At 46.5% G+C, this 23,835-nt stretch overlaps 7 protein-coding genes across 7 annotated transcripts; 5 read left to right on the forward strand and 2 right to left on the reverse strand.

Moving 5' to 3' along the window:
• Window positions 1-330: 330 nt before the first annotated feature.
• Window positions 331-1,119, forward strand: BKA67DRAFT_670592 (uncharacterized protein; the record flags this gene model as incomplete). Its single annotated transcript, XM_046108676.1, has 1 exon — window positions 331-1,119. The coding sequence occupies one exon, from the start codon at window positions 331-333 to the stop codon at window positions 1,117-1,119; it is 789 nt and encodes a 262-aa protein (XP_045951574.1).
• Window positions 1,120-2,579: 1,460 nt separating this feature from the next.
• Window positions 2,580-4,611, forward strand: BKA67DRAFT_613904 (glycoside hydrolase family 30 protein). The gene is made up of 3 exons (XM_046105416.1): window positions 2,580-3,521; window positions 3,574-3,891; window positions 3,983-4,611. The coding sequence occupies exons 1-3, from the start codon at window positions 2,940-2,942 to the stop codon at window positions 4,520-4,522; spliced, it is 1,440 nt and encodes a 479-aa protein (XP_045951575.1). The 5' UTR covers window positions 2,580-2,939; the 3' UTR covers window positions 4,523-4,611.
• An 820-nt stretch (window positions 4,612-5,431) lies between these two features.
• Window positions 5,432-7,036, reverse strand: BKA67DRAFT_651519 (trypsin-like cysteine/serine peptidase domain-containing protein; the record flags this gene model as incomplete). The annotated part of the gene is made up of 4 exons (XM_046106076.1): window positions 5,432-5,775; window positions 5,918-6,044; window positions 6,204-6,465; window positions 6,598-7,036. The coding sequence occupies 4 exons, from the start codon at window positions 7,034-7,036 to the stop codon at window positions 5,677-5,679; spliced, it is 927 nt and encodes a 308-aa protein (XP_045951576.1). The 3' UTR covers window positions 5,432-5,676.
• Window positions 7,037-11,826: 4,790 nt separating this feature from the next.
• On the forward strand, window positions 11,827-12,940 carry BKA67DRAFT_586831 (uncharacterized protein). The gene has a single exon (XM_046104279.1). It carries the CDS (start codon window positions 11,973-11,975, stop codon window positions 12,558-12,560), a length of 588 nt encoding a protein of 195 aa, XP_045951577.1. The 5' UTR covers window positions 11,827-11,972; the 3' UTR covers window positions 12,561-12,940.
• A 254-nt stretch (window positions 12,941-13,194) lies between these two features.
• BKA67DRAFT_664907 (uncharacterized protein) lies at window positions 13,195-13,998 on the reverse strand (the record flags this gene model as incomplete). Its single annotated transcript, XM_046108467.1, has 1 exon — window positions 13,195-13,998. The coding sequence occupies one exon, from the start codon at window positions 13,996-13,998 to the stop codon at window positions 13,195-13,197; it is 804 nt and encodes a 267-aa protein (XP_045951578.1).
• A 1,254-nt stretch (window positions 13,999-15,252) lies between these two features.
• On the forward strand, window positions 15,253-16,630 carry BKA67DRAFT_542050 (uncharacterized protein; the record flags this gene model as incomplete). The annotated part of the gene is made up of 2 exons (XM_046101041.1): window positions 15,253-15,294; window positions 15,437-16,630. The coding sequence occupies 2 exons, from the start codon at window positions 15,253-15,255 to the stop codon at window positions 16,628-16,630; spliced, it is 1,236 nt and encodes a 411-aa protein (XP_045951579.1).
• A 2,945-nt stretch (window positions 16,631-19,575) lies between these two features.
• BKA67DRAFT_664909 (uncharacterized protein) lies at window positions 19,576-21,568 on the forward strand (the record flags this gene model as incomplete). Its single annotated transcript, XM_046108468.1, has 9 exons — window positions 19,576-19,592; window positions 19,656-19,690; window positions 19,747-19,778; window positions 19,829-19,909; window positions 19,980-20,336; window positions 20,411-20,660; window positions 20,717-20,892; window positions 20,945-21,381; window positions 21,439-21,568. 9 exons carry the CDS (start codon window positions 19,576-19,578, stop codon window positions 21,566-21,568), a joined length of 1,515 nt encoding a protein of 504 aa, XP_045951580.1.
• Between the last annotated feature and the right edge of the window lie 2,267 nt (window positions 21,569-23,835).

Genomic DNA, 23,835 nt, shown 5'->3' on the forward strand with positions numbered 1-23,835 from the left:
TACACGATCTAAAAGCCAATCCATCAGTGCCGAGAGAAATGCATTGCGGATGATTGACCCCCAGTCTGTTGAGCAGAAGTATAATGAATTCCAGACGATTGACGTAGGTGATCTGCAGTGGAGAATATCCATATATCCTGAATATAGGGGTTTGGGAGCGGGGCCAATCGGCAGCACCTGATCGGATATTGGCTAAATGACTTCGTTCGGCATTTGGTTTGGTCTTGTGAAAGAAGCTTGATTAGACCTGAAAAGGAGCATAAATCTAATGACATAGCTGAAGTTTTGTCCGTGGCAGAAACATTACCTTCATCAACACACACCGATAAGATGATGCGAAAACTGACCGCTTCGGTGGGATTTGCAGCTAGTGCACTGGCTGTTCCAGCGCCTATACAGACCACTTGTGATTTGTCTTTTCTGCAAAATGCCACCGACGCCTACATCGGGGCTCAGGTTGCAGGGAAACCATCGAACTTCATTACTTCCGGCAGTTCTACCGAGTATACAGAGAATTTCAAGACCGCAGACTTCACCAAAGGAATCGTGTCACAAGCACTGAAGGTTGATCACAACCACAGTATCTATGACAAGACGGAGTGCTTAAGCTACACTGAGCTCATCATTACTGACTCAAACCATCCCTCGGTGACAGGAACACAGATACGTGTCGTTGACGGCGCCGTAAGCCACATCGACACTCTCGTCACGGACAAGGGGGATTGGTTGTTCAACGTGACCGGGACTCTGCACTGGGCATCTCAGGAACATTGGGACGAGATACCGATAGAGAAGAGAGATAGTCGTCAAGTCATTCGAGCCGCCGCGGACGCCTATGCCGACATCTTCAACAACAAGAGCGTTGTCGTTCCATGGGGACAACCATGTGCGCGGCTTGAAGGCGGATCATACACTGGCAATGGTTCACCGAGCGACAGATGCGATGTCGGCATTCCCACTGGTGTCAACAATACAAACCGTCGCTACGTTATTGACGAGGCAACGGGCAGTGTTGATCTGTTCATGACGTTTGCGAACAGCCTTCCCGACAGTCATGAATTCCGCGTCGAGGGAGGGAAGATTCGATATGTGCATACTTTGACGGTGATGGGTAGCTAAATTTGAGTGATCTGTTATCTTGACTTCTTTCAAAAACAACAATTGTGGAAGCAGGTACTTATGTTAAGATAATGTTATCGGACACATTGATTTGGTGCGGGGATGGTGCATAAAGACGTTGCGCAGCGGGAAGCGCTCAGATCAAAGTACTCGTAGCTGAAGTTACCACTGAGGGAAAGTGAAGCACGTAAGAAGCCACCCGTTAAACTGGATAAAGACAACCTAACAGCCATGCTCTTCCGACTTTCTCAGTACAATGAACCACCAATGCACAAATAGGATATTTTGATTTTGATTTTGATATGAGAAGACTGTTAATCCCATTACTGTCGACGATCGTTACTGTGTGGCGAGGAGGTCAGCATGTCGGCCCCGAAGTAACCAGAGTGGCTGATTACCGAAAAGTGTCCCTCGAATTATGACGGTGCCCTATGTACCTGAATGTGGAATGCAACCACGCGTTGGTTCTGAAACATTAACCACTGATAGCAATCACGATGCCCGAGGCACAAGTAGCAAATTATCTAGGATCTACATGTTTCGTGTGCATGAAGCTTTGCGCTGAGTAGGTTTATGTATCACATCCATGGCGTTTCTTCCTGTCCGAATCCAGAAAATCACAGAGCAGCATAGTCAACTGCCTAAAGCTAGGTTTATGCAGAACAGGGACGAAAACAATCGATAAATTGGGACTGTGTGCGGTATACGAGCAGGATTCAACTGTTGGGATAGGCTAGAACTTGTACGGATGGTTTAGTTTGATACGGCGATTTCAGAATGTATACATTCTCATATGTTAAAAAGAACGAAGACGTCTACACAACGGTGGGAGGAATATATTATCACTGGCGGCTGGGTTCCCACGAGTAACAGCCTCGACAACGTAAAGTAGGATGCACAAATTTCGAGGTTAAATACACTTGCACTCAAGTTCGAAGCTTCATTGTCCCGCTTTGTCCACTTCTGACGGACTTATGGATATTTACGTGATGCTGTCTCGGCTGAAAGCTTTTCATGTATGGCGAGAACGGGGTCCGCGCATCGACGTTTCATTGCATTAGTGGTGTGATCCTTCGGGCCTTGACTAGGCCTGCTGGCGTGCTGGGTACTCGCATTGCATTGCAGCCTCATCACATCCCGCACAACAAGACATGTTACAGCTGACTCCAGCTCCTCAGCTTAACCATCTCGATGTCGCACACGATGACATGCAGTCGCCGTGCGTGACTGATAGAGTAGTGAAATTGATAAATGTCAAAGGCAACCATTTGCAGTTATTACGACCTTGAGTATGGTCCCGTAAGTACCCCAAAACAAACCCCTAGCCTAGACTAGTCTAAGTTAGCACAGAATGTTGGCCTGCTCTAGCCTCGCTAAATTTAGCAGCATGACCCGCCTAAGGGAATAGACTAACTATATCCTTAATTCCCCATGCTGATCTCGTCCAAGCCTGACATCATCAAGAAATCTGCACTCAGAGCTGCTGCGAGAATGCGCCCATTCCCCATTCCACCAGGGGTACTGCACGCCAGGGTTGGCTGCAGACAAATCTAAACCCCAACCTTGACCCAAGATCAAGTCTGGCTTCTCGGCCCTTCCCTGGAAATGCTTGGCCTTCCGGAGATTGTGGGCACATGTGGGATTAACGTGCGAATGCCTTTTTTGCTAGGCCGTCGAACTAAGCCGTTCTCTCCGTGCAACTGTCAGCGTCCTGATGACAATCATGGACTAGAAAAGAAGATTGCCGCCCTGCATCCTGCTAGGAATTGTAAACTCGTTCCTCCAAGCCAAGCCACCTTTGTGTCTCCCATTTTGTCAGGATGAAGTTTTCAACCCTTGCACTTCTGGCCAGCAGCCAGACTGTCGTCTCTGCCTCTGTCCTAAAAAGCCGCGCTTCGCCAAGTGCATACGTCTCATCCTCCGACCGGAAGTATAATCTGAGCCCATGGGATGCGCCTGTTTCCGGAGCGGGTTCGCCTGGCTCTGCATCTACTTGGTCGCTCAAGATTGATGACACGGCTTCCGGCTACAAGCAAAAGGTCACAGGCTTCGGTGCCGCAGTGACAGATGCCACCGTCGATGTCATCAACCAGCTCCCTGCCAACCTCCGCACTCAACTTCTAAACGAGTTGATGACTGGAGTAGGGGCTGACTTTAGCCTGCTGCGCCATACTGTCGCATCCTCGGATCTATCCGACGACCCTGCATACACGTACGATGATGCGAGCGGGAACGTGGATACTAGCCTCAGCAACTTTTACTTAGGTGACCGTGGAAATGCCATGGCCGAATTGTTGGCTGAGATGAAGGCATTAAACTCCAACACCAAGTTGCTGGGTTCTGTCTGGGCCCCGCCTGCGTGGATGCAGCTTGATAATGCCTTATCCGGCACGACTGTCAATGTGAGATTGCCAACTGTTGAGCGAAATGTGACGACTTATTAACGGTACATAGAACAATTTGAACCATGACTACGTCGACGCATACGCACAATACTTCGTCAAGTATATTCAGGCATATGCAGACAAAGGCGCCAACGTTGATGCCATTACCATTCAGAATGAACCCTTGAACAGCCAAGCCACGTACCCTACCATGTATGTCTACGCCGACGAGTCTGGCGCACTCATCCGGGACAATGTCGGCCCCGCCCTGAGAAATGCTGGCTTGAATACAGAAGTTTGGGCATACGACCACAACACCGATGTCCCTAGTTATCCTCAGACGGTCATTGACCTGGCTTCTGAGTATGTCAACACTGTTGCATGGCACGTAAGTAAAGACCATAAATTTCGCCCTTGTGATTGTCGAATACGTGTTCCCTTAATAGCACTTCCAAATGCCCCTTCTAACTGATACTTAGTGCTATGCCTCCAACAACCAATGGTCTGTGCTCACAGATTTCCACAACTCCAACCCGAACGTCAATCAAGTTATGACCGAGTGCTGGACGTCTTCTTCTGGCACCGGCTGGAACGATGCCTCGAGCTTCACTCTTGGACCCCTGCAGAACTGGGCTCAAGGTGCATTGGCTTGGACTCTTGCTACTGATCAGAATGACGGACCTCATCTTTCAACCGGAGGCTGTGACACCTGCCGTGGATTGGTCGTCGTCAACACTGACACCAAGACGTACGAGTTTCAGGTTGACTACTACATGATGGCTCAGTATTCCAAATTCATCCCTCAGGGCGCCACTATCCTTAGCGGTTCTGGAAGTTACACATACGACGGTGGCAACGGTATTCAGTCAGTGGCTTCGCTCAACCCTGACGGTACAAGAACTGTTGTCATTGAAAACACATTTTCCAACGATGTCTACCTCACACTGACCACACAGAGTGGACAGACATGGAGTGGCAACATCTACGCTCAAAGTGTGGTCACTTGGATCTTACCGTAAAGTCTCATATTAAATCACTTTCTATAGTTCTTGTACATAATGCAAACCAACTATAATCGTTAGCCCTTCTCTATTATTCGCATTGCCAGGTTTGATATTCTGTCAAGCAACTCATGAGGTCTCAGGCGCCGTCTATTCTGTCAGCGCACTCTCCCTCTTACATGCTTCCCACTCCAAAGTAAGTTCAACGCTCGCAAGCGTGGATACTCGCGTTGCGTTATAGATGGTTACCACAGCAACTTAAGCAATGTCGACAACTAGGGTTCATGATACGCGTGAGCAACAGTAATGCGGCGACCTTAGGTGCGTCGAATAATATGACACCGGGTGTGAGGCTTACCATGGTCCTGAGGACGGCATTTGAAAAGAATTGCTCGTCGGGCGCGGCGAGCCTTCTATTGCTAGCCCAGGTTACAAGGACCGCAAGGGTGCTCAGAAGGTGCTGAATGCGGCGAATAAGTAGATTCAGCAACAACTTAATATAACCTTTCACTATCCTTGAATGGAAGGCACTGAACAAGACAATGAGGTATATTCCGAAGTGTGAAAATTATCTCACTTGTTCGCATATATTATGACATAGGAGGAACAAATTTATCTAAGCTTAATCGAGAGTTTAAGTCCCGCCCGTACTACGAGTTTTTTCTTCTTGGTAATGCTGTACTCAAATCATCGATAGATTGAGCTAATTGACTGCATAAATGTTTTCTTTACGCCACCCTTCAGTAACGTATAAGAGTTTGAAAGCTTTCATTATGAGCTCGTCATAGCTATAGCATCATTTGCTTATAAAGCTTTGCTCTTGTTGTAGTTGTTAGGGGTGACATTAAATCTTACGAACAATTATGTGACAGTTTAGTTATATGAAGTATATAATTAACTATTTACGCTAAATAGGTGATCATTTTCCTTCGCTTGTAATTTCACTAGTACGGCGTTGCACCGCATGGTGCTGGAGGAAGAAAAACTCTAGGTTAGTAGGGAAAACTTCCCCGCTCAGTCTCTCGCTAACCAGAATAATCTTACTGTATTTTCCACGGTTGAACCGCAGGCCGTAGGATAATTCCATTTCGTTGCCGAAGTCTACTCCATCTTTTTGTCCGATCTATAAGCTGAGCCAAGCATAAAGAAGATTCGGGGCAAGTTAATCCAGCCTATGGAAACGCGGCGATAGCGAACTTGAAACCAAGCAACATCACATCACCCGATGCGATCACAGTCGAGGCAGAGCTGACTACAGACACAACTCCCCACTAAGACGCCTTGAGTCAGTGTCCAATCGGTACACAGCGGTCATGGCATAGGCAAGGAGATCAGAGTTCTCATCGAACGGTATCCTGCCCGGATGGGATGCTCCGGGAGTAGGCGGGAAAATAGCTGAGTGATTTTACTTACAAGCCAAAGGGACCCATCGGGTCTTTGCTGCCATACCGCCGAACCCGACTGTCCACTTATAGCGTCAATATCCGTGGTCACAGGTCCGGTGGTATCGCAGCCTCCGTATCCCCAAGGGGTTCTTCCACTACAGCAAGATAAATCAGTAATCAGTCCAATAGACTTTGGCAATCTAACAAAGGCCTAAGGTCATGTCTCTACGGCATAGTGGCTGAACGGATAGCCTACGCTTTTGAGATAGGCGATAGAGAAGAATGCATTGCATGAGGGACAGGGGACTACTTACTACTGACACCACAACTGGGTAGCACCCTTGTCTCCTGGGTAACCACAGGAATTAAGAATAGGCTGGTTGAAATAGGCCGGATTGGGGACGTCGAACAGAAACATGTAGCCAACCTCATCGCCGATGCGTCGATCCAAAATCAAAATGGCATAGTCGTTTTTAATCCAACAGGGGCTAAGGTAACCATAATTGTAATCAGGGTCGGTTATGACTCCGGTCACCCCTGCAGAGCCAAAACGTTCACCGTTATCATAGCTTGGTGCTAATTATAAGATGTCAGCTTACGAATTCAGTTTCCGTTGGGCCATTTGTATTACAACCAGGATGGTCTCCGGTGGGAGACAGTTCCTAAAGATGGCGAGAGCAGGCCAGTGGAATTGAAGAGGAAACCTACCGAAGCGACCGTTCGTCCAAGTTCCATCGCCGACGCAGTGACGGGCAGTCAGTACATGACGCGGGCCAATCAGGACGCCGCTGCAAATCACACCCGAAGTAGGGCTCGAGTTAAAAGTGACCCTTCCCTGAGTTTTAAAAGGATAGTCGGTGCCCTCCCAGAGGAATCGGTTATCGTCACCGAGAACATTTCTCTCCTCTACCCCAGGTTGGTAGCCGCGGGTGGTGTTGAAACCCGGGTAAGCCTCTCGCTTATTAGCAGAGGTGACAAAATCAGCTGGAACCGGTATCCAGTCCGGCTTAACGAGGTCAGCGGCGGGAGTGGCAGGGAAGGTAACGTGGTAAAGCAGATCATCAAAGTCCCTTTTAATAGCGGTTGCAACGACAGGGGAGCTGATGGCAAACAGCACGACTGCCTCTAGGATGGGAAAATAAACCATGATGAATGATGAGTTTAAAAGGGCAATGCTGTGAGTCTTGATAGATGTTAAGATCTTTTCAAACTTCGTGGAACATCGGTAGCTATAGATAATATATATACACAAGCAAACAAGCGCTTTGCTTAATAAACTGCAGTAAAAATGCCAAGTGTTTTGAACATGACATTGCATTGAGACTCAATTGTAGACTATCTGCAATTTAGAAAAGATTTCTTTACGTACTTGAACTGTTCCTTACATCGTGGTATTGGCCAATCAGGAAACAAAGGTAAGCTGCATGAGACCTTTTCGACAGTCAGCGTCGCAATATTGAAATGGGGATATTTTTGTCTATTCGCATCAAATGATTGGTAGCCAATACGAGTGGGTCGACAAAACCCATTTCTCCGCAGTTCCTACCAACCAATTACCACCAGTGGGTCGAGTCTATCATAGCCTCATGGCGAGCATCAACTAGGGTCACAAGTTACTATTGACTACAGCTACTCAGGCTATGCAGAACGTGACTGACTGGTGAGTGACTAGGCCTGGCCCCAGGTAAAGCGACCAATCTGCTAGGCTCAATTTGGCCGAAAATTGGGGCAGAGAACCCTAGGTATACGGCGATTATGACAACCAACTACACATTATGGACTCTGAATATAGACTCAATGCAGGAATCCTCTAACTTTTGTTTTGATTCTGACTAAGAACGACTGTTGAACACAAGGAGCAGACTGTAGGATTTAGTATCATGCGGTACCTAACTATTATATTCGACAGCGTAAGGATGCGTGCGGATGACCAGGTTAGTTTGTTTTGTGCCAATCCAGTGCGAGCAAAGGTACGTACTATACACAGGGGGACTGGGGCACAGCACATAAACTTTCGGTGACGCAGTCCGCCAAATCCGGAAGCCCGCTGGTCCTTGTCTTCACAGGACTTGAACCGTAAATTGGCCTCTTGATTTCGGTTTGCGATATCATCAAGTCAAAATGCAGGTCCGGGCCAAGTGAGTACTATAATGGGTCTTTCAATTTTTTGCAAAATCGTGCAATTGTCCATATGGGCGGTTTGATTCATAGCCAATCTCGCCGTACCCTTTGACTAGCATTCAGACAGATATGCACATTATTTAACTTACCCATTTGGTAAGTGCAAAAAATCAGGATGATTAGTATTGGACAACATAGCACCATAGGATGTACAAGACGATATACTAAGCTGAACAAAGCGTGGTTAACGCCGCTTTTCGGATTGATCCTAGAATACTAGGTGTGTGATCTTTATCTGGTCTGTTTCGGACCAAATTATCCTTGTAATTACAGTTAAGAGGCCATGGGGCCGATCCTTAACCATCCTTCAAACCTTCCAAATCTGTTTTTGGCAAGGTCGAGGATATTTATCTCCTGCTTACAGCGTCGCCAAAAGGTATATCTCTGCTTACGTATGTGTGGCTGAAAGCTAGTCTAAGCAAAAGCGAGCCTCGTTGTACAATGCACGTTTGTCAGGTTGCATCCTAGAGATCAAATAAGGGTCAGTTCAACCAGCCAAACGAAGAGCCTGGCTGTAAGTAAGTGAACCAGCTAATCCGAGTGAGTGCATACTAGGCACGCAGCTCGCTTACACAGTTACATAGGACTGTGTTTTGGGTTTGTACAATTCTGGAAATGGCCCCTGTAATCAAAGTGGGGCAATTTACAAGCAACGCCGAGGGTCAAATTTTAGGACTATTGCTGACTGCTTGTTTTTTTGGGGGTCAGACCAGGTCATTCATAGCCTACACTGAAATCATGCCTACGAACAAGGAGACTTCCTTTCGGCCTGAGGCGCCAACGCGGAAATTCCACCAGGAAAAACATCGTGGTCTCTGTTAAGCATAACTGAAGCCCAAAACAGAATGTCCCTGCAGATGAAGATGTAAGTGGAGCTGCTCTATTTCTTTTCTTTTTATTTTACACTCTTTGGTTGACGCTCTGGCAAAACACATAAGTACTGTGGTGGACAAAAGATAGCGAAGAGTTGTGCTTACATCCAGTAAAAATAGGCAACAACCACGCCATCTAGTCTAAGTCCTCTATGTTGCGATACCCCGGCTTCTGACTCTCGCACGTTATGAGGCACTGTTTTTTATTGTAACAGAAAAGTCTTGAAAACTGTGGATGTATGTCTATATTATCTACAGCACTAAATATGGCAATCTTTGCCGAGTTTGCTTCGGAACTGATGGGAGTAGAGCCTGTAGAACTCAGTACTTGCTCAACAGCAACGGCTAGAAACCGGGAAGAAGCTACCTAGGAGCTAATCTACAAAAGTCCCAGGGTTGAGTCGTGCTATCAAAATAATTTGCTCGCAGAATTAGCCTCATCTGACACGCCCTTATATAGGGAAATCATATAATTAATCCATAGAGCCGACTACTGTACTGAGGAGAATCGGCGCATTGACGCTTGTTCTGGTTCGCTTGGCGCCAGCATGTGGTGGTGACTTTGGGTTTAAGTATGCGCACCCCGTCTCTCAACAGCGTTTTGGCCCGCAAATGCTTTGAATGACATCTCGAACATGACTGATTATTTCATATCCCAAATGCTTCATTACTAAAATTTTGTATTAACGGGATTCCAATTCACTGTATATTCAGGCGGCGTGAAACGATTTCTAATTCGCACCAGTCAAAGGAATAAGAAGCCTCCTAAAACTTTGGATTAAAAGTCGAATTTCTGGTCCATAAACATGATAGGGGACCATCGATCCTTAAAGGTCTATGAAAAATATAGTGTTCAAGTAGTTCGTAATGAGACTGAAGTCACAAAGCGGCAATGTATTTGTGATACTTTGACAGTCCATTGTCAAGTACTACAGGAATTCAAAACAACCTGGCAAAGATAAATTATATTTTATAAGGGGGTTTAGCAACGATAGGCACCAGCGATGTCCTCACCGGACGTATGAATTTAGATCAGTTTAAACGGGCATGATTCGTAACTTTCCTCGGGCCTACTCTCCAAAACGGATATATCCGAAAATGCGTTATGGGTACCGTTACCTGTTGAGAAGCAAACAAAGGAGTTCTAAATGATATGAAAAGCTCCAAACAGCCATGAGGCAGTTGGAAAGAATAGCCAACTATTTGATCCACGACGTGGACAACGATATCTTAAGCGAGATAGTTGTTCTACTTTCAAGATTTAGTGAATAGACTGAAATGTTTTTTTTTTCAATTGAAAACATTGCCACTCTAAAATGTGTTCTTCTTGATTACTGAAATATAAGGATGATAAGGACGAGAAGAACAACCACTTTCGAAAGGATTTTCTACGTCCGTTGAAGATACTCCAATGGGTTACTTGAGTTTCAATTTTAGCAAAGGGGGAATCAAGGAGAGAGCTCTATAGTGGTTCGACCGTGGGTCCGAGAAGTCTAGGTTCACTATAATCTATTTTGCTGCAGGGGTTTACAGATACATGGATTCGTTTAGTCACATCTAAACTATTATAAAATATATCTTGCTAGCGTCCTTGCAGCTTCGAAACCAAATTCTACATCACTGTGCATGTTAGTTAATGATAATATTGCATTAGATAATTTTATTCAGTGGTTGGTGGCGCTTTAGACAATATGCCAAGGCCATGTTACCCCAGCCCTTCCCATCTTAATTGCCGCTTACCCCTAAAATCATATTGACCGCTCACCGTACTTTACGACTCGGGACTGCGAGCTATTTATATGAGCGAATGCATGATGCACGGAAGCGTTCTCACATTGCAAAGAGCAGATCAAATCGTGTTTTTTGTATACCATTTTAACACAAACTTTGTGCAATCGAGTTTGGGATTGTCACATGCGAGGAGTGGTGCGAAGATCGTTTCTCAAGTATGGGCCAAGACCATGCAGCGACACTAAGCGAAGAACAACATACCAGGCTGGATCTACGAAGCATGTACGTAGACTAGGCATAATACTGATAATATATCTGCTTACAGTAGCGACAATGAAAGAATCATGAGGATGATGGTCCGTTAAGGAAATTAGTAACGGTGAGAAACCAAAACGTAAGCAGACTATATCGACCGTAAGCACAGTCCATGTTTTATTTGTGTGGAACGTCCGTTGTGTGCTATACGAGCAAAAGAATGACGACCGAACAACATTTCAATAAACAAGGTGTACCCAAAGATAATTATTTGAATGGGTTCAGTGCTTCACAAAATTCGGCATGAAGGCGGCATTTAATGGCTTTGGCAACAGAAATAGTCTTTGAGGCATGTTCTTCCTCACCAGTATGCTGAAACATAAACAAGCTCCTAGTCTAGGCTCTTCTCTACAACTATGGGAACTTTTCAATTTCATGCATGATGTTTGTGTGCACATAATTGAGCAGACGTGAAATGGATTTAGCTTTTGGGGGTGGGGAAGTCGCGCGGCTAGACGATCGGCGATTAGTTAGGTGCTTAATATTCACTAGTATTGACAAGTGGACGCATGTCAAAGTTCAGCGGAACGTCTTACATACCTCTCAGGATCACTAATCTAATCATATACTTACCATATATGGTAATCGTGATTCACCATGCTGCTTCTGGTAAAACACACTAGCTAGATACCATATTTCAACAACTGTCTGACCGGGAAAACGCTGAAACTAACGATGGATGTTACTCAAAGAAGGTTCCAGCCGGCCATTGCCTAGCTGGATAGTGACCAGGTTGAGTTGGCCCCATGCAGACCCACAGCTTTTTCTTGGCAAGTGATACAATCTCCATCATCATGGCGTAGCTTATGACATATGAATGTTGCTTATAATACAAGATGCTACACAGACTTTGCCAATGCCAAAAAGTAAATCTTTAACAACTAGACTTCCCAGACCTTCCACCCTCAATTCAAATTGCATGCTAAGAAGCTTCCCGTGTTCCATACTTCTTTCCATCACCTGCAAATAAACACTGAAGCCAACATGCACGCCCATACCATCATTTTCACCTTTGCCGGCCTCCTCTGCACAACAATCGTCATTGCGGAGCAACCACGAGCTATCATTGATGCTGAACCCGGTCTCACTCCCCGACAACAGCAAGCTTGTGACACAGCAGCTTCATCAGTGCTCAGCTCAATCCCAACTGGTACTGGGGCCTTCGCCAGCTTCCTCGCTTCTATAACTGGCGCTGTCAGCCCCACACGGGTTTGCCAAATCATTTCGGCGCTTCCGTCCTCCCTTGAATCCGAAGCTTCATCCTACGACAATGTATTGGTATCATGGTTTGGCACCGAAAGCTCCCGGATCAACTCTCTCGTATCAGCCTGCTCCAATGATTCTGCGGTACAGAGCCTAGCATCAAGGACATCAGGTCTGGCAGCCTATGCTAGTGGCTGCAATGCCACCACCACTTCAGGGGGTTCATCTTCAGGAACTAGCGCGAGCGGCGCCGGCGCTACCGGATCGTCAACTGGGGGCTCCTCCTCTAATGGTGCACCAACGCAGATTGGGTTGGCCGCTGGTGCCGTTGCCGTAGCAGGATTCCTTGGCGCTATGGCAATGTTGTAAACTATCAACAATGTGGAAGACAATGGGGATTTAATCGGGTGCTGGTATGTTTGTTTTCTGTGAAATCTTGTTCGTAGATGAGAACAACGATAGAAAGAAGTAATCGCATATATGCACAGATACAGGGCAAATCGGGGGGTCATTCTATGAACAACAATCAACGATTGATATTGAACACTCTGATTAGTCTCTTATGGTTGTTTATACTCATGCTTATCATTACAGGGCTGATTACCAACTCTATCCTTAACGCACATGTCTAATCCAAAACCTCATAGGTGTTTATTTATATTAAGTAAATCAAAATCTTTTGTGCGCATGTGTACCTTTACAAACAATAATCGGTGGTACTCGCTGATCTATGAGATTTGAGAACGACCCAAATTTGATCACACCGCCAGTTACAAAAGACCATGATCGACATACTAGTGAAGCCGCTGCTAAGATTCCTCTTAGGATAAATATATGTGTGTCCAAGACTTCCACATTCGGCCGAGACTAAGACTTCTGGCCCAGTAGGACAATGACCATGACATCAAAAACCTTCAATCTAGATTGGAAAAATGAAGCCTAACGTATCAAACATGTCCCTCCGATAGCTCATCATGATTTTATCCGTGGTCTCGTCATTTACTTATGATGATCCGGCCCACCAACGGCCCAAACTCGTCCAACGCCCTTCATTGTCCATCAACTGGGCAGCAGGACTTACAAATCCATCCGCTATTTCACGCATAGCGGCGAAAAGAGCGTATGCGTGGATCCAGCCTTGCGCGTCCATCCAGTCCACAATCTCGTGACTGAACCTTTCCACATTACCTCCATCGCGGCTAGTGCTAGCAATCTCGGAAACAATGAGAGCTTTGCCGAACTTGTTGCATAAGAATGCCAAGTGGTCCTTAGCAGCTGCAATTCCGTCTTCAGCGGACTGGTCTTGACTGGTGTAAAAGTGGGCGCCGACATAGTCTGGCTTCTCGTCATCGCCCAGCATCCCCATGAAATCTTCGAGCCATTGATTTCCAGCAGGGTCTGAGGCGCAGGAGGGAGACACAAGCTTGAGCCGAGAACCATACTGGTTTCGCAAAGGGAAAAGTCTCGCACGCCAAAGCCCTGCTGCGTCGCCTGGGCTTAGAGGGATCCGCTCGGGCTCGTTGAACGTGAAAACAATGACCTCGTCATCTCCGGGCTTCTGAATTTCGGCATTGATGCTACCGTTGATCAAGTCCCACTCTCCACCCTCTAGCTGGGCCGGAGTCCGCACCATAGGCTGGAATCGGAAGAACTCGGGTAATTCTGATGGCCTCCACGCGTTCCAGTTGATGACTGTGGTCAGCGGTCCATTATCGGATAGTGTGCCGACAGTATCTCTGAGAGCTGGAGTGTTTTGGAAGTCCCTGGTGAGGGTATAATCCCAGAGCAGTGTACGCTTGCTGGGCATTGTGTCGTGATATCAAGGGAATAATGTTGGAACGTTCCGAATGGATCTGTATTAAAAAGCTAGACGGGGAACCTCGATCTTCTGCGTTTATCGAGTATCCTTAGTTTTTGTTTGTCTACAACTATTATCATCATGGTGAACTGAGAGAGTCTTTATAGTTTGCACCGACACGATGTTGGTTGAGTCGTCTTATGTGTTCGGTGGTGCTAGGGTTCATTCACCAAGACTGCTCAAGACTGCTCACATGTTCACCGCACGATCTGAAAAAGATCGTATGTAAGCAAGTAACATTAGTATCAGATTTGAAAATTTACATGGATTCAATGAGGAAGAAAATGCGAAAGGTTGCATGCACCCATGCTTTTGGGGCTCTGCTGGCTAAATTAAACTAGTGGTATGATAAGATCAGGGTCATTGATAACGTGAGCAATAAAGCTTGCGTCAGCTTACCATCGAGAAGATCCGGGGTCTCTGACATGAACTATAGACCACGTATGCCCACATGGTTTTTCTGGGCGTAGATGCAGGTACAGCTTTTACAAAGGCTGCTCAAGACGCCCGTCAGCTGCCAACTCAATATCGTTGATACGCATCTTCGTCGTTTAGAATGAGCCGCGTGCGATGCTTCATACAATTGGCAATGCATGTGAAACTAAGCCCGGAAAAGCTAGACACTGAATATTTCACCCTAAAGCGATTGTGGCTACAACGTAAGCTGACAGACGATGCAAGGCTGAGGGCACTGTCTTGCCCAGCCATTTCATTCACGTGCTTCGATTTCTTGCAGAAGGCTGTACAGGGACGTGAGATTCGTCCTATGCCTAGCCTGTGGAGCACTGAAAGAAGACCTATAGTACATCTTTAGCTGGGTGCTGGAAGCTTGAAGATCGTGTGTCAGATAATTCATACAACTAGTTTAGGTCGCCTATATCCTGCACTGACCATTTTGGGAGCGCAAACAAGATGTAATCCGGCCGACTTACATCTTGTTCTTCTCAGCTGACAAGCTTGTTGAGCTGTGCAACCCGTAAATGGATAAGATTGCGTGCACGTGAATTGACCTGGTGTGTTTTCTTGCCTGTCGAATTGTCCATCCTTTCGGTTCTGAAACTATATATTTCCACTTGGCGACCATGTATTCTTCCTCGTCAATTAGACTCAAGTATTCCGTTAACAACAGACCTACGAACTATATCATAACACAGACATTGAAATCGAAATCCGACGCAAAGCTCATACCCCCACTCCGCCAGAATGCCGTGCATCATTATTCGTAACAGAGGTGGACGCTCACAGGTCAGTTGACATCTCCCCCATTAGATCTTACTATCAACGATTGGGTATTGGAGATAGTACACCGGTGGTGCTGCTGTTGAGGCTTTCAGTCTGCATGCATATAACTATGGCAGAAAAAGAAACCACTAATACATATTGACAGGAGTTTCAAGTTCATGGCTTCAATAACAACCAGAATGTTACGGTAAATGCCGGTACCGAGGTTAGCATTGATGCTCCCGACGGCCAGTCTGGGGCCGTCATCGCTGTATACGATGGGCAAGTTGCCGAGCAGGCTGAAATTACCAAGTGTGGTTGGAATGGTAACGACGTCGTTGATATTAGCAATATCTGCGGTGGCGGCGGTAACATGACCGTCCAGCAGGTTGGTGACGATCCTAGGCAGTATAAGGGTCATGAGACCTTTATGCAGGCTTGCAACAACGCCTGGCATGGAGCGGATCAGGACACCCGGAACCAGATCCAGAGTCATGTTTTTCTGGATGACAACGGTAATGTAAAGCGAATCGGCGCGCCGAAGGAAAACCAGGCTCTTGAGAGATTTGTCCGAACTTTTGCGCAGGGTAGAACATATATCGGCGTAGGTGCTTGGGGCGACAGCGCAGGCGACGCTGGTGACAATGCCCAGAGCTCCGCCGGTGTTGGTAGCAAGGATATTCTGATTACGTATAGCGATGGCGATGCTTCTCCTGAAGGGGGGAACTTCGGGGCCCAGTCAGTCGAGGAGCCTTCCTCCGGTGGCTTTTCCATTGCCTCTGCTCCTGAGGAACAGTCTTACGCTCCAGGTATTGTTCTCACCAATAGGGGGAGCAATGAGCACACCTACTACTTCTACGACAACTATTGGAACGGAAACGGCACTGCCGGTGCGAACTTTGACAACCCACTCAAGAACGTAACCCTTGCACCAGGCGCCTCCACTCATGTTCCCCTTGATCTTCAGTTCAAGGGCCGTGTCCAGAAGGGCACGGAACTGCCAGCCACATGGGTCGAATTTCAAATCAGAGCCGACGACGACCAAGCTGCACATGGTGACATTAGTCTCCAACAAGGTTGCGACTGCGCTGCCGAGATTGCTTCCACTGATGGATCGAATGTTTCTAACGGATTTTCGAATGAAATACTCCAAGGCGCCCCGGAGGCTGCCATTCGACGCAAGCCTAATGGCGAAGTTGCTCTAGATACTACCGTCGGCAACTGGAATGGCGGGCCCAACCAGGCTACTATCGATTATCTTACCAATACTCTGGGCCAGGGCAAGGTTTACATCCTTGGGGGCACGGGTGTCCCTGACGTGGCGTCGAAGAACAACTGTTTGGCGGTGACTTTCTATTAGACTTGGCAGCATTTGAAACTAGTTTAGATATAAAGAAGGAATGGAAGTGATGTGATAATTTTAATATACTGATATTGGCTATAATAAACGTACCCTCACTCTCTCGATTTGACAGATTGATGATATATGTCGCCCCACGGATGAAGTATGACTCGTCTCAAATACTACGACAGAGTGAATGGATACAAAATCAACACTAAAGTACAATGCTGATACTATAATCAATGGTGGTATGGTAAAGAGTATTTTGAACTTTACGGTAACATTCAACAATACATAATTAATCCACGATTTTTAATGCAAAGAAACATGAAAAAATACGTCCTAATGACATGTATATCGCGATTGGTGTCATAAAACTGTATGTTGGTTTCATATACCGTCAGGCAATAATCTGGCCCTCGGGATTTGATGTTGTGCTTGTGCCAAGCCATCGGTTAGTGCGAGAAAATTTAGATGGTGAAGAAACTTCAGGAGATAGAGGACACATAATCGTTATGTTCTTGTCCTGAGCATCGAAATCTGTAGTAAAAAAAGTTACTGAACGGAATGTGTAGGTGCTTGGTCCACGAAGTTGACATCATTGCAGTATCAGGGTTGGACAGATAATGTTTGACTGAAAAGAAGAAAGAAAAAGAGTCTGAATAGAAGCATAACTTGAGAATTCTCCGAACTTCTAACCACCATTGAAGAATGTTTAGTCGAAGGCTACCAGCAAGCTCATCAAGTCCAGCACAACTACCAGCTTGGTGGCGGGACTTACTACCCCATTCAACTACTATGAAGGTCAAATGCCTCTAAGTTCGACCTCACTGACTGCAGACTTGAGATTAATGTCATTGAACAACATGATATACCTCGCATACTAGAGGGCGTCAATGGACCAGCTGGGTCGATGTTTCAGAAAAGAAAGTTTATCTTTCTGTACGGCTGATATTTGCTATAGCTAGCGTGTCGTTGCTACCTATTTGAAAAGGGGTTTTGCCAGTCTCTCAAAGCCGGCAACCGGTCTCATTGCTCAATGGCTAAACATGTAAAAATCATTTCTTCTTGAGGAAGAATAGTAGAACTAAGTTTCGTAGAGGACCGGGCGGTTCTTCAATGATAGGGCTCTTTACAGAGATGGGCCCTTGCCAAAGAAGCGAGAATACAACCGGAAATCACTGGACTTATCTCAATAAGCACAGCTGGTAGAATTTGGCCAATCTTCTCTCTGTCAAGTGAGTCTCATCCACACGTGTGATTCTTTGCAATTGACGTGTTTTTCGGCCAGCCTGCAGGTGTCAGTTTGTCGTCAATGAATGGGAACACATTCGGTGGTCCAGATATCATCGTGGAACCAGCTGATGACTTCAACGAATTCTTGTCAAATCTCTTAATGAAAGTCTTTCCCGGCTTTCTAAATGGCCCATCCCACATCACTGGTGAATCCTTTGACCTGTATTCCAGCATTTGTAGATTAAATCGGTAAGCAGCAGCAACTCGGGGTTAGTGGGGTCTTCCAAATTATAGTTCAGTCCATCAAGATGGTCGACGCTGTAACTGACAAAATGGGTGCGGACCTCTCGGTTGATGTTATCACATGTGCCTATTTGACAAGAACGGAATTAACAAACTAAAGCTAAGCATTAATGAATCGAGCTGCCGCACCATCGAACTCGCGGCCCAGAATGCCAGAGACTCAACAATCAATTCATTGAAACTTGCTACATGAAAAACATATGCGAGGCTACATCCGTATATTGCTAGAAATTAATAGATTTAGTAGAAGATGGTGGCGTTTACTGTACGACGAACATGCGCTGCGAAATGGAGAATACCTCTGTGTAGGCTTGATGGAAACCTTTACACCATCTCAACCGTCCGTATTTTCAACAAGCACTTGGAATGGAGAAACAGAACTTCAAGGCCCTGATCTGGGATCTCAACAAGCGCTGCGGGCTCAGCAAATGGTCATATGTGCCCACCACACGCGAAATGACTTGGATTCTTCACATATCACCCGCCCGTGTGTAGGTCATTAATGACAATAATGATATCATATTTAGGTTTCCGACCCAGAATTATCTGTTATATCAAAGCTTATCGCGTGGCAGCGATACAGAAGATCAAAAACGGGGGTTGATGCTTTACAATGGAGCCACCAAGCCGAATATCTGATGCAGAAATTCAATGACTGGGAATGGGCAGACCAATCTGGAAAGTTGATTGAGGGGCCAAATGATGACCGCGGATAACCTGACATTCGTCTCAGCTGATGAAGCAACCAGGACACACATAACTACCGTTTAGCCCTTTGACCATTTGGAGATTATCAATGTGACCCAGTCTCTATTTGAGTAACTCTCTATATAAAAACGACATCGAACGATGCTTCCATTGACTTCACCGTCTTTTTCTTCCACTTCCCCATTATTAGGAGGTCGGATGGTTGTGGAGACGCCCGTACCTAACTACTACCGAACGGCGATGCCTACGTCTTATTGTCGCCGTGGTATACGGAAGAGTCAGGAGCCTTCATATCGTCTACGGATCTGTATCTCCATCAAGGGTGTTTATTATTTGTGACAAATTCTTAAAAGTTCCAATTCACCCTCAAAAGCCCCTGCCAATGCAATTGCCCAACTTTAGTCCTAGCTGAAACGTGGGGTTTTGGGGGTCATCACAAGCAAGATTCAGGGGTTTATGCACTGCGCCACGATATTCATTTTATTCCGCATGGCGTGATAAGCCCACCTCGTCGTGACATGCAGAGTGGACCAATTGACGTAGATTGTTAGAAACAACAATGAACCTTCATCTGTTGAATGAACAAACTAGTCAAGACTCAGATTCATTTCTTACATCCCCTGCGCTTGTTGTTTGAACAATTGTGTATTCGCAATATCCCAAAGAGGCCCCAAGTAACAGACCTGCAACAGCGACAAGCCCAAAGTGAATTGAGTATGGGTGAAAACAGTCAGTAAGTCTTCAAGCTTTCGGTCACAAAACATGTAACGCGCTGACATGAACTGTTCTTAAGCAGTGTTGATGTTCTCATCATTGGCGCGGGGCCGACAGGTGAATAGAATTCAAAATTGTTAAAACTTTGGAGAAACGACTAAAGTAGAGCGTAGGTCTTGGGGCGGCGAAGAGACTTAACCAGCTGGTACAATTGACCTTATACCCATTGAGACTTTCAGTACTGACCTATCTCAGAACGATGCGTCGTGGCTTATCGTCGATTCCAATGCCATACCGGGCGGACTTGCTTCCACAGATGTGACCCCTGAAGGCTTTGTGAGTTACTTGTATTTGTTTCCCCTGATCAATTCATTTTTGATTCTGGTTCTCATGCCATGATGAATAGCTGTTCGACGTAGGCGGGCATGTCATATTCTCCCATTACCGTTATTTCGACGACGTCCTTCACGAAGCTCTTCCGAAGCCCGAAGATTGGTTCGAGCACCAGCGTGTATCCTACGTACGCTTCGGTGGGCAGTGGGTTCCGTATCCGTTTCAAAACAATATCGCTGTCCTGCCAGCCGAGGAAAAGGTGAAATGCATGGAGGACCTAATCACTGCTTCACTCGAGGCTCGCGTTCGATCCCCGGATGACAAGCCTAAAGATTTCGATGAGTGGAATATTCGCAACGTTGGGGAGCGACTGACAGAGATCTTCATGAGGCCATACAATTTCAAGGTCTGGGCTGTGCCTACCACCAAGGTAAGTAGCGTACACGGCTAGATCAGAATGTCCCCAAAGCCATCCTCGACCCGAGTTGAATCTGACAAATATAGATGAACGCAACCTGGCTCGGAGAGCGCGTTGCAGCTCCCGATGTCAAGCTGCTCATGCGCAACGTAATCTTGAACAAGGTAGCGGGAAATTGGGGTCCTAATGCTACATTCCTTTTCCCTGCCCATGGCGGCACGGGAGGCATCTGGAAGGCAGTGGCCGACACTCTGCCGAAGGACAAGACTAAGTTTGGGGGAGATAGCACCGTGGTCAAAGTTGACGCAAATGCAAAGAAGGTCCATCTCCAGGATGGTAAGTGCTCTATCGAAAGTTCTCATACCTCCTATACTAATGACAATTCTGTGTAGGTACGACCATTCGCTACAACCAACTCATTAACACAATGGCTGTGGACCAACTAGCAAAGCTTGCAAGTGATGTGAAGCTCCAGGAATTGTGCAAACCCTTGTTCTATTCCTCCACCAATGTCATCGGCGTCGGGATCCGCGGCGAGCGTCCCGAGCGTATTGGCGACAAATGCTGGGTAAGTGACGATTATAGCACTAGGTAGGATTACTTCAACTAACACCTCATAGCTATACTTCGTCCAGGATGACTGCCCCTTTTATCGTGCTACAATCTTCTCCAACTATTCACCTTTCAACCAACCGAACAAAGAGGTCAAGCTTCCAACTCAACAGTTGGCTGATGGCACGAAGCCGTCCTCCTCGAGCCCTGAGCCTGGACCCTATTGGTCACTCATGCTGGAAGTGTCCGAGTCTTCCTACAAGCCCGTGAATCAGAAGACATTGCTAGATGACTGCATCAAAGGGCTTATTGCCACGGAACTTGTGCTGCCCAAGGATGAGATCGTGAGCACATATGTTCGTCGCTTTGACCATGGATACCCGACGCCAAGTGTGGAGCGGGATGGGGCATTAGCAGAGATTCTGCCCTACCTGAAGAATAAAGACATCCTGTCACGTGGTCGATTTGGAGCGTGGAAGTATGAAGTTGGAAATCAAGATCATAGGTACTACGATTTCCCTGCCCGCATCTTTGAGCAATCGTACTGACCTTTTGGCCGCAGTTTCATGCAGGGCGTCGAAGCGGTCGACCATGTCCTCAGCGGGGGAGTAGAGTTGACGCTCACCTATCCAGATTTCGTGAACAAGCGAAAGAATGACGAGCGACGGTTAACACCTGCCCAATCGAAGTAACTGCAAAGTTTCTTAGACCAGTGCTTTCATTCTAGACGCAACATGCCCGTACATGCCAGACAGACATAGTTGCGTCGTTACATTCTGTTCTCACTGTGATTACATGAGGTCCAGCCGAAGGCTTTTCAGTTTCTGGTTATCTTTGATTCACCTTTCGATGTTACAGATACTAGAGTCTAGCACAAAAATCTGTTAGACTCGATTTGATTCATACAATTGCTTTTTTTTTCCTTTCTTTTTTTTTTTTAGTATTGGGGAGCGTATTCATTACACGCGATTGAGAGAAATAGAGAGTGCAAAAAGCCGCGGTCCTAACAATCTTGAAATCAAATAAATAACAATTATCTAGAACTGCGCGCTTTTTTTTATTTTTAGAAAGGGCTTCGCTTCAAGCAATGGCCAACGAAGCTCAGAGTCTTGCAGCATCGACTCAACTAAGCCGACTTGACTACGGCAGTTCTAAAATCTGTTCAAGCACAACCCTGCTCTCTCGACAAGCTCGCGGAACTCGCTCGGTTTGTTACGTTCAATACCGTTGATTACTGACAAGACGAGCAAGTCTCGTGTATGCGAGTAACGCGTAAAGTAGCCGTAGTTGGCCGGAAGTGGTCCTGGCGCCGAGGGTAGCTCGGAGTGACTTCTTGTGGTGTTCATGACTTGATCACCATATGCAATTTATCAGCGTCTGCTGTGGCCAGTATCCTGCTGAACACGAAGGTTTGAATGAGACTCACCAGATGTGAATTCTCCTTCGAGGCCCCATGGCTGATTTGATACCCTTCAAGATCTAAACGCAGCAGTCATCTGACAGTCATGCATGATATAGCGCAGCCAGTACAAATCGACATTCTACACGGGGTTATCTTAGAAGAAATCGCGCTGAACAAATTTCACGCGGCCCTCTTGAAGAGCAGTTGGATTCTCGCGCGGCCAGACTTCGGTTTCGCCAAGTTTAAGCACCGGTGCGCGATCCTCAATGACGAAGTTCAGCTTTGGGTAGATATGCGAAAGTTGTAGACTGAAACCGCCTACAAAATTGTTAGAACGAAATACACTCGCCGTTGGTCATCGCCCTGCAGAAGTGTAATATACCCATTCCTCCGCAATGACCCACTACGGTGGCAGACCCAAGTGAGGCCCACGGCAAGTCTAGAAACATTAGCATAGGAGCATCGTCGAAAAAAACATCAAAGCATCTTACTACATGAATGAGCTTCTCCGAAAACTCTTCTGTCTCCCACCACGGCAAGACTGAACCGTCCATATTCTGGGCGGAGTACCTCTGTTTAGTCATCCTCTCCCGCGTTCACTTTCTCGGCGAAGTCCTGAATCTTTGTTCCAAAGTTACCAGGATATCCACTAGACTCGCTGTCCGGACCATTGCGGCCCGTCGAGAAGATCTCGAATCGTAGACTTCTCCTCTAGCCATGTCCAACGTGGCGCTTTGGTGCCTACAGTGTCTTGGAATGGTTTCACCTCAATGTTGTAGGAAGGACCCTTGAAGGGGTCTCGCAGGTACCGTAGCAAGTGGTCAGAGGCAGTAGAGGCAACTTGTCCACAAGTCAACACGTAAGCGCGCTGGGGATAGTATTCCAGCCAACGAAGCAGGGATCCTGCCGTTAACGAAGAAGTCTTCCTCTGCTTCACTGGATAGGTGAATGGATCAGAGACATCGCATGACACGAACTGCAATACCTACAAGTATATTTGGTCACTTTGAATCAGCGCAGGAATGCAGGCGCACACAGCTTCTTTTTCTCTACACCAATCTAGCTTGATAGAATATCAATACTGTAGTCCTTTTCCTCATACTTGGCTAGGATCTCTGGCATCCGAGCGGCTGCAAGTGCAGTGCTCTGGCCTCAAATTGTTGCAGAACAACCTCGATAATGCGGCTAGATGGATCGCTGACCAATTCCGTGAACAGACCCGCAGCTGCGAGGAGAGTTCTTTGCGTCTCACAAGAGTTTTAAAAGGCAGAGATCCTTCAAATTTCTTCTTGGGAGACTGCTGAGCTGTGATATAGTTAGCTACAGTCGTCTATATGAGCCCACTTAGTTGCAAGAGCTGCAAAGTGGTCCGATCGAGATGTGCTGTGCCGTTCATGTTGGGTTCAAAAGGTCTTCTGGCTGTCGATTGTCCCTTTTTTTTCTTCTTCTTTTTTGGGGGGTCCTAGTCGTTTTCGAGCCCATTGAGAACCGTATCACGATCTTGACTTTTGAGCTTATCATATTGGCACTAGTACCCGCTGCTTAAGATTAGTCGAG

The sequence above is a fragment of the Truncatella angustata genome (assembly GCF_020726525.1).
Source record: "Truncatella angustata strain MPI-SDFR-AT-0073 chromosome Unknown BKA67scaffold_12, whole genome shotgun sequence".
NCBI classification, from domain to species: Eukaryota; Fungi; Ascomycota; class Sordariomycetes; order Amphisphaeriales; family Sporocadaceae; genus Truncatella; species Truncatella angustata.

Bases quoted from the DNA above. Each gene is read 5' to 3' on its own strand.
- BKA67DRAFT_613904 (XM_046105416.1), top strand. From the start codon at position 2,940: ATGAAGTTTTCAACCCTTGCACTTCTGGCCAGCAGCCAGACTGTCGTC. The intron at 3,522-3,573 runs GTGAGATTGCCA...AACGGTACATAG, and splicing joins TATCCGGCACGACTGTCAAT to AACAATTTGAACCATGACTA. The intron at 3,892-3,982 runs GTAAGTAAAGAC...ACTGATACTTAG, and splicing joins TCAACACTGTTGCATGGCAC to TGCTATGCCTCCAACAACCA.
- BKA67DRAFT_586831 (XM_046104279.1), top strand. From the start codon at position 11,973: ATGCACGCCCATACCATCATTTTCACCTTTGCCGGCCTCCTCTGCACA.